The sequence below is a fragment of the Pithys albifrons genome, chromosome 7 (assembly GCF_047495875.1).
Source record: "Pithys albifrons albifrons isolate INPA30051 chromosome 7, PitAlb_v1, whole genome shotgun sequence".
Lineage (NCBI taxonomy): Eukaryota > Metazoa > Chordata > Aves > Passeriformes > Thamnophilidae > Pithys > Pithys albifrons.
Window position 1 is genome coordinate 17,874,937 of NC_092464.1, and position 12,547 is coordinate 17,887,483.

At 38.8% G+C, this 12,547-nt stretch overlaps 1 protein-coding gene across 2 annotated transcripts in view; it reads right to left on the reverse strand.

Annotated features, from left to right (window-relative positions):
- Positions 1–326: 326 nt before the first annotated feature.
- GPR158 (G protein-coupled receptor 158) overlaps positions 327–12,547 on the reverse strand; it is a 179,150-nt gene continuing 166,929 nt past the window's right edge. Inside the window, exons 9-12 of one of the 2 annotated variants that reach the window (XM_071560149.1) lie at positions 8,730–8,835; positions 6,710–6,856; positions 5,139–5,961; positions 327–5,012 (exon numbers count right to left, since the gene is read on the reverse strand). In XM_071560149.1, coding sequence (XP_071416250.1) covers positions 4,507–5,012; positions 5,139–5,961; positions 6,710–6,856; positions 8,730–8,835 — 1,582 coding nt within the window. In that variant the 3' untranslated portion in view covers positions 327–4,506. Of the gene's footprint in view, positions 5,962–6,709; positions 6,857–8,729; positions 8,836–12,547 lie in introns of both variants that reach the window. The other variant, XM_071560146.1, reaches the window with a different exon arrangement.

Sequence of the window (12,547 nt, forward strand, 5' to 3'; positions counted from 1 at the left end):
CTATTTACTTCCTATTATTTTCTAACATTGTAGTTGCCATTAAAGTAAAAATATAGAATGGACTCCACAGTTCTGATCTCGGAATTGCAACCACTGAGAAAACAGAGCTATTTCCCTGACCAGAAACCCTGAACACAGTACACAACTACTTTAACAGCTGATGTTAAGAAAATATGAGGAAAATCCAGACAATGCTAATGACATGATCAGATCATATGAGCTGTGAAGTTAGTTACTTTACAAGTTTGATGGTAAACCTGTTTCGTTTGGATCAGTACTGACTTCAGAAAATCACAACACAAAACCCTGCAGACAGATTTCATATAAATGTGCTTTATTGCAGAGAAGTTACATTATTTACATGCTGCAACACATTACAACATAAATCTATCAAGTATTTCATGGTGGATGCTGTTGGTTGCCAGATAACATTGTCATAAGAACCACATTATAAAGTGAAGAGACTTACGGCTTTATATACTCTACAACTTGGAGTAGCTAAAATGTTAAAAGTCAAAGGCAGTGTTTGCTCAGGCCTGCCTGTTGTCATATGCATGCAAAAGCCTAAGGAGAGCAAATATAAAAGTATTGTCCGGTTTCAAGTCTATGATGCCACCAAAGCTGATGATAGGTGTGTACTGATTTATATTTTAAAGCACATAATCTTGCATAAATTATACAAGTCTAATAAGATTGGTATAAATATAATTATTTATAAACCATGGCTTAGAAATAAAGGAGAAATGCAGCTTGCACATGCATTTAAAAGGACAACCTAGCAAATGTTTGTGACGTTCATGTTTATTGTCTTTTCTCTTAACAGATCTGCTAGAAAACATCCTTGTAATACCTTTATTCTAGAGTTGCACTTCTCTTGGCTGAACAATGACAATGAAACTCCAGAAAAAGACAACTAAGCAATCTAGCCAGTATTTGCTGGTGGAGAAAAATCTATGAAATACAGAACATTATTTATGTCTAACTTAGTATGTCTTCATTAAGCAATGTTTCTAGCAGCATCATAGTGAAATAGAATAGTTGCATGAAGTTTGGCCCCTCATTTTCTTAAATGTGAAATAATTTGAAGTCCCAATCAAATCTGTAGTCCAGAGATCAGTTGCTTAATATAAAAGGAAAGTTCTCTGAATGTGTCAGTCTTAGGGGATGTGAGTACAGTGAGCCTAAAGAACCGTAACAGACAGTTTTTAAGAAGTGAGGGAAAGGATCAGGATGAAAGAAATCAAACCCAAATGAGAATACACAAGCCAGTGCCTTCCCTGGTAACCAGCCACTGCTTTTTGCTTGCTGTGCAGCTGGGCTGTTTTACACCAGCCAAGGAGTGGGCTTCGTTCCTGTGTTTCTAGTGAAGTTATCTTTTAAAAAAGAAACCAAGCAAGGAATTATAGACATATAGTGGTGGCACAGACACAGTCATGCATGAAGGGCTTGATCCTGCCAGGAATGCAAGGGGCAGTGGCACTGTGCAGACACTTTGCTGATGTGGATCCCCCGCCCTTGGTGCATGCTGCACTCCAACATGACTCCCACAGAGCAAGGCATGGGCAGGGTGTTCTTGCTTAGCTCTGAGGTGAAGGATGGAGGGCCAGACAAGCAAGGGCACAAGGGTTGTGCCTGCCCCTTGCAACCATCTGTTTCCAAGAGGCAGTGAGCACATACAAATACCTCCTTCCATGACTCGTCCGTGGATGCCACCAACCTCACTGCCTGGCTCCAACAAAGTGCTGCCTTTGTGTGTCAGGGCAGCCTGACATAAGCTGTGCCCCATCCCACTCCCACAAACCACTGCTGAGATGGGCTGCATAACCCCTCTGAGAGTTGAGAGGTGTGAGGTGGTAAAAATTTCATTAGGTTTAAAATGGTGTATTTCTCTGCAAACAGGGTCAGTGCGCTCCTGGAGGGCTCCCAGAAAGCCGTGTTCCCAGCCCATGGAAATACAGGGTTACTTTCTCTCTGAAATGCTGATCAAGTCCCAGTGAAGTGGACAGAACATTTACAGGCATCTGGGACTGGGAAGGGAGAATCTGAGCACACCAGGTCTAACCTCATCTCTTTTCTACACTAAGGACAGAGCCGGATTTGGGCTGCACGTAGGGCGTCAGTGGCACTCTGTGTGCAACGTGGGTGCACTGATGTCAAAAGCACTCAGACTCATATGTGTGACTCCCTTTTACAGAGGGAACAAGGATTCTGGGTTGCAAGGGGCCCAGTCAGCTCTCCTAGGCCATAATTATGCCCCAGGAAAGAGGGGTGGGAGAATGAGATAAGCCCAGGATAGTAAAGACTGAAGTCAGTATGTCCCCATGGTGTAACTGAGCATCATTCTGGCTAACCAGGTTGGCTGGGGCAGCTCAGCTACTTGATCTGGAGCTAATGAGGAGAATTTATAGGTGAGGTCAATGTGTTCAAACAACACCAAGACCTGAGCCAACTTGTCCTCAGCTGGCTCAGGTATTGGCACATTCCAGGTTTGGGCTTAGCAGAGGCAGTAGGGAGATCAGATCCATCTTTAATCTGTCAGTCTAGACATGCCCATAGACTCCTCTCCCTTTTAAAGGACAGGAAAAGTCCTCCTCATGCCCAGGTTGCCTAAGTCCCTCTGCTCATTGCATTATATCTTAAGCCACTTTTTCTACGATGCCACAAAAATCAGTTTATACTACATATGTGTATGTGCATGTGTGTATTAGATATGACATTTATATATATATATTAAACATATATAAAGATCTATTTTATATATATATTATATATATTAAACAACACATTCTATTAAATCATTGACATTTCATGTTCTTCCATTGAATCCCATCACTTCTCTCAAATTGCACATGGTCTTTAGGACTGAGCTGTCTTTGTTTTGGAGTGCACTATGCATAGCCAATTCCAGTGAACAGAACTTTACTGGTACTGCCTTTAGATGGCTGGGGGTTTTCCACTATTACTCATACTCCTCAGAATCTTTACAATATGTCCTCAGGCCCTCACGGTGAACTGTCACTAAGACTCATACTTGTGAATGGGCCATCTATGAATTAAGCTATTATGCACAATGAGGACTGTAGCTATTGCTGGAAAGTATCACTGTATTAAACACTAACTTTTACTATAAATGTACATATAAATTTAAAAAAAATCAAAGCATTTTGGAGAGTGGGAGAGATTTCCCATAATTTCCATTCCCATTATCTCTTACAATTGCATATATAGGGAAAGAGTAATATTTTGGACCTCTCCCCTCACTCCAAGGGCCAGTTTTTGAGGTTTGCCAACAGTGATAAACAGTACAGTGTTGCTCTACACAGGCTACCTAATATATTTCCCAGAGCTGTCTGGTTTTAGTAAAACAGGTGATCATTTCTGGGGTATGTTCATTGTCATTCTTGCTTGTTTTATTTAGCAGGATATGCTCAGTAGGATATACTGAACAAGATCATCACAATCAAAGTTTAAAGTAAGATTTCTGGTTTGTTAGATTGTATTTTCCAGTTGTCAACAAAAAAGAGGTAAGTTGTCCTAAGACTTACCAGAGTATGCAGATGACAAAGTCTATGAGCCTTAACAGGGAAGTGCATAACTTACTGCATAAAACCCCCTGAATAATACAGTATCAAACTATAAATTTAAATAACAGAGAGTAAACAAAAAAATCACTACATAAATCACAGGAAAGGAAAAAAAATAATCTCTAAAGCCCAAAAGAATTTCCCAGTAAGAATTACTGGCTTCCATAGCCAGTGAAAGATTACTGCAACTCTATATATAAACAAAAAGTTATTTTAACTTGCAATTAGAAGAAAGTATCTGCAGATTGCATAAACGAGTTGTTGTGTCACATAATATCAAAGTTATTTGCAAAAATTATACAATCTGGAATGCTTTAATATAAGACACAACAATGTTCTTAAACACACAGTAATAAGAAAATGAGAGCAATCATTATAGAAAATATTTTTGGGATGCATTGAGTTAGCAGTGCTATTTAGATTAAATACGTAAGGTGAAAAGTTGTCATTTTAATAAGCTGCTCGTTGATACCCCTTTCTGCCATCAGAACATTTTCTGTGTCCTACTTCTGCTGGATCTTTAAAGTCCCAAGGACAAGTCAAAGCAAGTTATGGCATCCAGAAATAATTTGGTTAAGATCTATGTTGGAGCATATCTATGCTGTGCGTTTGTTACCACCATATTATTTTTTCTTTTAAAAATGATAGTGATTTCACAAAGGCAGATTTCTTTCACTGACACAGTAAAATCCATGGAGCAGGAACCATATTCTGGGCATTGCTAATCACATTGTTGGCACTCAACAAATAGACAATAACAACATTAATGATAATTTGTTTAACTTCTACTGATTTGCAGTGCTGATTCCCTTGATTTAGTGATGCTCCTTAGGAATTTTCAGATCCTTTTAGCCTAAGTCCCCTCTGTCTTTCCCGTTGTCTTTCTTCTCAGTGTTGCTACTCTCCTCAGTCCAAAAGCCTCTTATTTTCGAGGTGCTGCTGTTTTATTTGCACTTATAGCAGAGGTGTTCAATAAAGCTACACTTCTTTCTGCATTTGGTAAATCTGGTGTATCATACTCCCAAGGGCAGACTTCAGCTCGAGATGCTAAAGGTTGCTGTAAGTAACTACTTGGCTTATGGGAGTTAGATGAAAGCACATTTCCCTCAGATGAAGCATTTTTTTTCTGTTCTGCCAATTTATTGAGGTTTTCCTTTTCTGCTGCTTTCTGGGGCAGCTCCTCCCGCTCCCCAGCACAGGTATTAGGTATATATTTATTAACATTCTCACACTTCATCCCAGGAGAGACCTGAGACTTGGAATTTGACTGGTTTTTCTCATTTTCAAAGACCTGATGTTCTTGTGCCTCCCGAGTGGCTGCCTCCACCTTCTCTGAGCTCTTTTGATTTGACTGTTGGTACCCCTCAGGTGTCTTCAGCTTATGATGAGTCTTTCCCTTTGGCTGGGAAGGGTGGTTTTTCTCTGGCTCTGAGGAAGCAATAGACACATGTTTTTGAGCTTTAGAGTCAAAAGGCACAGGACCAGGAATTTGGTCATATATCTCCCAAGGACAAACTTCTCCTAAGTCGAAATTGTCCTTGTGCAAAGACTTACCTGGGCCTGTGTCTGGATTTGCAGGTGTTTGACTAACCCTCTGCTGTTTCATAATTCCAGATTTATGGGCTTTCTTTGTTTCCTCAGAGTGGGTAGAGTTTTTCCGATGGGAATCCTTATGTTCCCCTTTATCAGAGGCTGAGTGCTTTTTGTTGGCCTCCTTACCCTTTTGCTGAGATTTATGAGATTTAGTGCTTTCTTCTAGACTTTGTGTTTTACCCGTTAGTCCCAGAGTCTTTTCCTTGGCACTGGCAATAACACTGAGGGATTTTTGTAACACAGATGTTCTTGGATGCAGAGGCTTCTTATCGGCACTTAAGTTATGTGCACTTGCTGATTTGCACACCAAAGGGACCGATTCAGTGGAGACAGCTTCAACTTTTTCAGGAGCATTTTTTGTTAATTTGTTACCATTCAAGGAGTCCAGAAGTGTCTTCTCAGCAGGTATAACTTCTGCACTTTCTGTAGTTAAGCCATTTGGTTCTTCTGTTTGATCCCTAACATGATCGTAAGTGCTGTGGGACTTTTTCAAAGAAAAGACCATGTTTTTCAAAGTCTCTTCCTTTGGCTTTGAAGAACTTGTGGAATCCTGTGCGTTTTTCTTCAGTGTTGCCAGGCTCTTCACAGCACTGTGCTCCATCAAGTCCTTCTCATCCCTGGAGCACTGCCGGGTGACCGTCTCGGGGATTTCTGTAATACGTCGCATTATTGAGCGCCCCAAGCCCTTCTTAGAGCACCTTTTTTTCTGGAGATGTGGATTATTAGCAATCATCTTTTTCCTTTTATAGATTTCAAGCTGGGCATACAGTTTCTTCAACTCATCCTGCAAAGCAAAGTGAATGGCAAAACTAGTATGTACAGAACAAGTACAATCAAACAAGCAGCCTGATGAATTCAAGAATTACTGCTCTATAAATGGCATTAAACTTATTTCACCATCTTTTCTAATTCTTGAATATGCCATTTCTCCATCATATTGAATCCATTTTTTTCCACTTTAAAAATAAGTTCAACCCTCATGCACAAACATGTTACTTTCCATAGCATGCATGATTCATATACGTTTATGCTGTATGTTTCAGATTTCAGTGCTGTGGTGTATGCTTTCTTGCTGATCTCTATAGCTATTCTTTATTCTCACAATATAAGCCCTTTTATCATATAAAATAGGAATAAAATATTTTTCTTTTAATCATGTTTTTAAAATTTTATCTATATAGTTATATACACTTGTGTATATGTTAAGTACAAATGGCTGACCACACTGAAACCAAATCCTGTTTGCACTTCAAAATAATTCAACAGCCTATCTAAACTGATAAACAGCTCTTGCTGTGGATGATTCGTCCTCCTTAGCTGCCAGTATGACTTCTACTACAACCAGTAATTCAGCATCTCACCCCTCTAGTGAATACTTTCCATGAGATTTTACATGACCTGATACCACAATCATGAGACACCTTTTTCAGCTGGTATCTGCAAAGAAAGCCAAATGCATGAAATTTGGGGTTTATCTGTGGGAAAAAATGTTGGTCTTGAAAATGAATACCACTTAAGTGAGTTATATGTACCCGAATATCTTCAGGATCCAAACTATGTTCACTCCACGCTGAGTTGATACTGCTGTTCAGATAGGATCCAGACCGACCCATATCAAGCTCATCTTCATAAGCTTCTGTAGCTATATCATCTCTTGGGTTATTGCTTGAGTGTGAAAACTGCAATAAGTATTAATAAAAATATGTTGCCATGAGTGCAAAAGTTCACTTCAACATGCCTGTAAGAGCTTACAACAGTTTTATAGTACAATAATCCTTCTACAGGTTTTAGGTGGTTGTTGAACTCAAAACACTAGCTGTATGCTTCATTGGCATAAGCAGTGTCCTACAGAACATTAGTACTGTATGGAAGGAACTCTCATTAAGATGGCTTAACTTGACAATTCTTCGAGATTTTCATAAGAAAATAAAATTTACTTATTTTGACACTTGTTTGAAACACTTTAAATGGCATTTCAATTAAGCTAGTACAAAAATAGACTTTCAGATAGTATTTCCAGTTAGGCAGGTAAAACCATAAAACAGTATTTCGTATTTCATACATCTTAATAATCCAGCAGAAAGCAATTCTCTCATTTTAGATCCTGACCCTGAAAAGGAAGATACGAGGTGGCCAAACAAAGAAAAAAAAAGAAGGAAACTAATGAAAAAGGAGACAATTTTTCCTCTTCTATGTTTTAGGAAATGCTTGAATCAAAAGATGGAGAGAGGTTATCATCAATTTTTTGTTCATATTGATTGACTCATCTGTAGTTATTATTGTTCACACTGTCATCTCTCTTCAAGAATTCATGAATGGAACTAAACCTTGTGAATCTTAATTCCCTGAATTCTTTGGTGTGTTGGAAGAAAAGCCTGTGCAGTGTTGCACAGATAATAAGCTAAAAATGAAGATGTTCATCAGTAGATCGGTCAGCTTCAGAAAATTTTCTAGGCTAGTTTAGAAACACACCTCTGAAGATATGTAATAAAGCATATGAATATAAAATAGAAAATATAAGATTATTGCTAATGACTAGAAAAGTAATTTAAAATAAAACAAAGTTATGCAGTACTAAGGCTGCATCAGTGTGTCCCCTCATTGTGACTGTTCAATGTACGTATATTTGACAGTGATCAGCATAACCTGTTCTAAAATACAGGAATAGCAGCTTCACTAATGTGAAAATTCTATCAACTCAAATTGCTTAATGCTCTCCATTCATATGTAGCTTTCATCTCTATTGCTATCTTTGACTCTTGAGCTTTTGATTAAGGTGATGGGTCATTTCAAAAGCCATTATAAAATCATTCACTTTGCTGGGGTACTGTCTTAAGAAGGATGTTCCATTCAAATCCTGAGGATCAGAGCTAGACACAGGTGGAGCTGCCTGCACTTCTGCCCCTGGTGAGACTGACATATTGCCTTTCAGTGCCTGATGGGAGATGAGCACAGTGCTCAGAATGTTCTCTCTTCTCTCTCCTGATTCCTGTCACATCCCACATGGACCTGTGTCCCTGTACACTCATCCTGGCACCCAAACCCACTCCTGGCTCCGTGCCATGGGCCATTGCTCCTCCCAGTATGTAAGAACTGCCTGTCCCAGACTCTGATTTGAGAAGAGTTCTCCTTTTTCAGGGTAAAACTGTCTGGTTTAGATCCCAACCTCCCTAACTCATGGCTAGTCCAATTTGATTGTGGTTTTTCCATGTCCTTGCCTAAACTCTTTGTCTGATCACAGCTAACGCTGGCAGGAGCACACTCACCCAAATACCTGAAAAAAGCATAGTTGGGCAGGACACTTTTCTTCTTGTATTAATCACATCAAAATTTTAAGTACTCTAAACTCCTGGAATTTTAAAAGCTGGAAAAAAAATCTTTAAAAATGTTTAAGTTTTTAAAATTAAAAAAAGAAAAACACAGCTTTTTAGTTGAACTTTACATCTTGCTTTTCTGTCAGTTGCTTGCTAGATTTATACAGAACTGCTTCTGCATGACAACATTTATCTTCCTCAGTCTTGGCAAAAGAAAAGAAACAGGAGGCTCAAATACCTTAGGGATCAGAAGTAGCCCAACAGTGACTGTCACAGTCAAATGTGTGTGTGCAAAGAACAGCATCAGCATCCAGTCAGACTGAAGTCTTGAAACAAGAATGAATCTGAAAATAGAATTCAGGGTTGCAATTCACTGCATTTTCTCCAGTGCATTAGATTTAATATTTTTACTGTTCCTTAGGTTTCTTTTCATTCAATGGTCAAACACAACTGGTTTTGTTATGTACTGCTTTCACACTGATTAAAAATTATATCCACATGCTTTCATTATATACCACAGTTTCAAAACAACTCAGAAAAAAACCCATCAACAAACCAAAATATAAAAAGAAACAACAGACCTTAAATTATAGTTCTTATTCCATCTTTCTCACTGTATTGAACTGTCTTTCTGTTTGGTTTATTTTGTCACAGTTTCTTTGGCCTGAGCTGAGTTATGGCAGCTTACACAGATTAAGGATGTGAAGGGATGATTTTAGTTAAAGTAAGCACATGTACTATGATAAATTGCAGTGCACTTCGCAAACACAGGATGTCCACACATTGAAGCTACAAGAGAAGAGCTGAAAAGCCATCAAAGAGAGAACTGAACTGAAATGCATTTTAGCGGGGAGCAGAGAAATGGTCTTGATTCAGGATCCCCCAGCTCAGTGCTGCAGGGCCCAAGTGCTTGTGAATGCTTTGAGATGAGTGGCTGAAGCTCCCAAACAAAACAGTTCCTTGCTGAGCTTTCTAAAAGAGTGGCAGAACAAGTGGTGCAGTTAAAGCTAGCTGGAGCATGCTTGGCTTGTCTGCTTTTTAGTTCTCCCAAAGATAGAAACTATAAGCAATGGAATGGATAAATGGATGTACTGCTCGCTTGCAATTTGCAGGTTTACAAAAATCATTCAGTTAAAAATGACATTTGCAACTTATCCAAGTTCACAGATGCACATTTTGCAAAAGCTTTTGTTAACAGAAATAGTGTGGCATGAAACACTGGTTTATATGATGCAACATTACTGTCATAATTACTTGTTTAGTACTTTGTAAATGAAATGTGTCATGAATACAATAAAGTGTTATAATTAATTATTTCTTACAGAGATATTGCAGTTGGGGTATGAAGGGATATGAGGAGGCTCAGGCCTGAGGTTTAGCTAACTGAACACAACATGCAAATTGATGAAGATGACATGAGAAAGTGCTGATGTAGCAAAAGAGCAAGAACTGAACAAAAGTTACAGATAGAGCTGTAAGGGATGGGAAGATTATACAGGTGGTTAACAGGGAGTCATTTGAAAGATGGCCTTTACAGGTAACTGAAGGACCCTTGAGGGAGTAGAACTTGCAAGGTCAGTGGTACCAATGTAACCATATCACTAACAGCATATAAGACAGCGATTACCCAGCTAATGGCATCACAAATGCCAAATTTGAGTACGGATGTAGCAAAACTTGGACCAATAGGAAAAAAATAATGAGGGCTAGGTTGTTTATTTGGGAGAAGACAAGAATTGGGATAGATAGCTGATAAGGTAGGTGGGGGAAGAACAAGTACAGAAAGAAGGGGGGACAAAGTGGCTAGTGACATGTAAGTAAGTTGACACTGACTGAGCTCTGTACCTCATCACTGAAATGTATCCAACATCAAATCTTTTTCCAAATACATGTCATCTCACTCTCCAGTTTGTGTGTATGTGCAATTCATGAGCAAGCCTCAGGCAGCGCATGGGAGACCTGCACCTGGGAAAGCTCAAGGCCCCACTGGAGAGGAGGAACAGGACTGGGCTGTCTGTGTGGACCTGCACTGGTGCACGTGGGCAGCGTGTGTTGTGTGTGACTGCACCACAGAGGATGTGCTCAGCCTGCAAATGGAAGCAGCAGCAGCCAGATCCATCCGACAGGGAGGAGAAAGCACCCACATCCTGATGCCCACTGGATATGGTTAATCCTGAACAGATCCAATCATCAAATTCTGTGAAGGCTTTTTGCTTGTTTTATGCATGAGACTGATTAAGGTATACATGCCACACAATACCTCTGAAAGCAAAATAGCATTTTAGTATCCATTCAACCCTAGTAGAGATGGGGTTTCTACTTGAATGAGAGTTTTTCCATATAAATTTCAGTTTTCTCTCTAATTTAGGAGAAAGAGCAACGCAGAAATTTAATACTGTGCTGATCTGAAGACAATCCAGAATCCTCTTTTTCTGAAATGGGAATATCTTAAAAGGAAAACAAAATTCAAACAGTTCAAGGTTTTATTTAGTGCTTGCATCAATCTTCTATGAGCTTCGGGAGTTTTTAAACTGGATGGCTGCCTTGTAGGTGTCCTTCAAGACTCCAGTGCTTTCAACTTCACAACAACTCAGATATGTCATCTAAATCTGAGTCTCTCATTTCCACCCTTTCAGTTGCATACAGAATTTGGCAGGGAAGATAGAAGCAATTTAAAAAAAAAAAGAAGAGTAAGGAAATGGATTAAGATTTGTGTATGCAGAAATGGACATAATCTCAGGAGGGTTCGTGTGCATTTTATTCATTCCTACCCATAAACACTACGTGATATTTCTTCAAGAAATCAGCATGTATCAGACAGATGGCAAAGAATCAATACAAAATGTACATAACCAAAAAAAAAAAAAAAAGAAATCAGCAGACCTTAGGCTGGAGGCACAGGATTATCAATAAGGCAAACTGAAAGACAATCCTTTGGTGTCTCCTTCATAAAGCATGTATTAAAATGACACATTTTCCCCCTTTCCCCTCTCTTTAATCCAAGATTACTTCCAGCTTGCTCTATTATTAAAAGAAACTTTCAGCTCACATAGTAGCTCTCCCAGTGCAACTGTATCTTCTAACATGGCCCCAAAATATGGTTTAGGAATATTAATTAATGGGGGGAGGGGGGGAATGGACTGAGAAGCTGTCTTTTGATTACAATAAATTCAAAAGTATTATAACTGAATTTTACATCTACCAGGAATTAAACAAAAATTGCTTGCATCAAATGCAGATTTTAAACAATAGCTTTGCAGGTGTTTTTGTCAGGGTGTAAAGATTTTGAGTATGTGGATGTTGAGATACAGGGTTGGCAGGAGGAGAAAAAAAAAGTTGCAAGTCTGAAAACTGCAGCAAACTGTGTAACAATGATAAGGGATAAGAGCACCAGGAAGAAACACAGATTAAGGATTTGCTTTGCTGATGTTTACTCAGAAAAAAACATGAAAGCAAACAGCAAGAAGACAGAAAGAAATGTGAATACCAAGACAGACGAAGTAACAGAGAAGAGTATATAAATACCGTCAATCAAGCAGTGTAAAAAAAAAATCTTAGTAGATATGATTTGTCAGGAGGCAAAGGAAGCTGTGAGAACATTGTAAGAAAGTCTTAGGAGTTTTTACAGATGAGATGAAACATGTTATCTTGCTATTTTGGATTTTCTAGGACCAATTAATTTTTACAGGGTATCCTGTATGAAAGACATATATAGTAATTTTCAAGTAGCTCTGGCCAAGAACCTTATAAATTTGTTACTACCTGAATAATTTACAAATATGAAATGTAGAGCTCATTATAGACTTTATAAGAAACATGGGCTTTATATTACTGATATAGAATCTTATGCATAGCAATTTTTTTTGACAGCATATAAAACACTATGCTTCATGCCCAAGCCAGTGGAGTTATTTTACCATGCAGCTGCAGCTCGCCAATCTGTTACACACCAGGGAAGGTTCATCTAAACCAGCACTCTTACCTGCTGCTTTCCTAGGGGTACAAACAGTGAGCAGTACGTAGATGACTGAAGACAGCAGTTTTGTTATAGCTAAT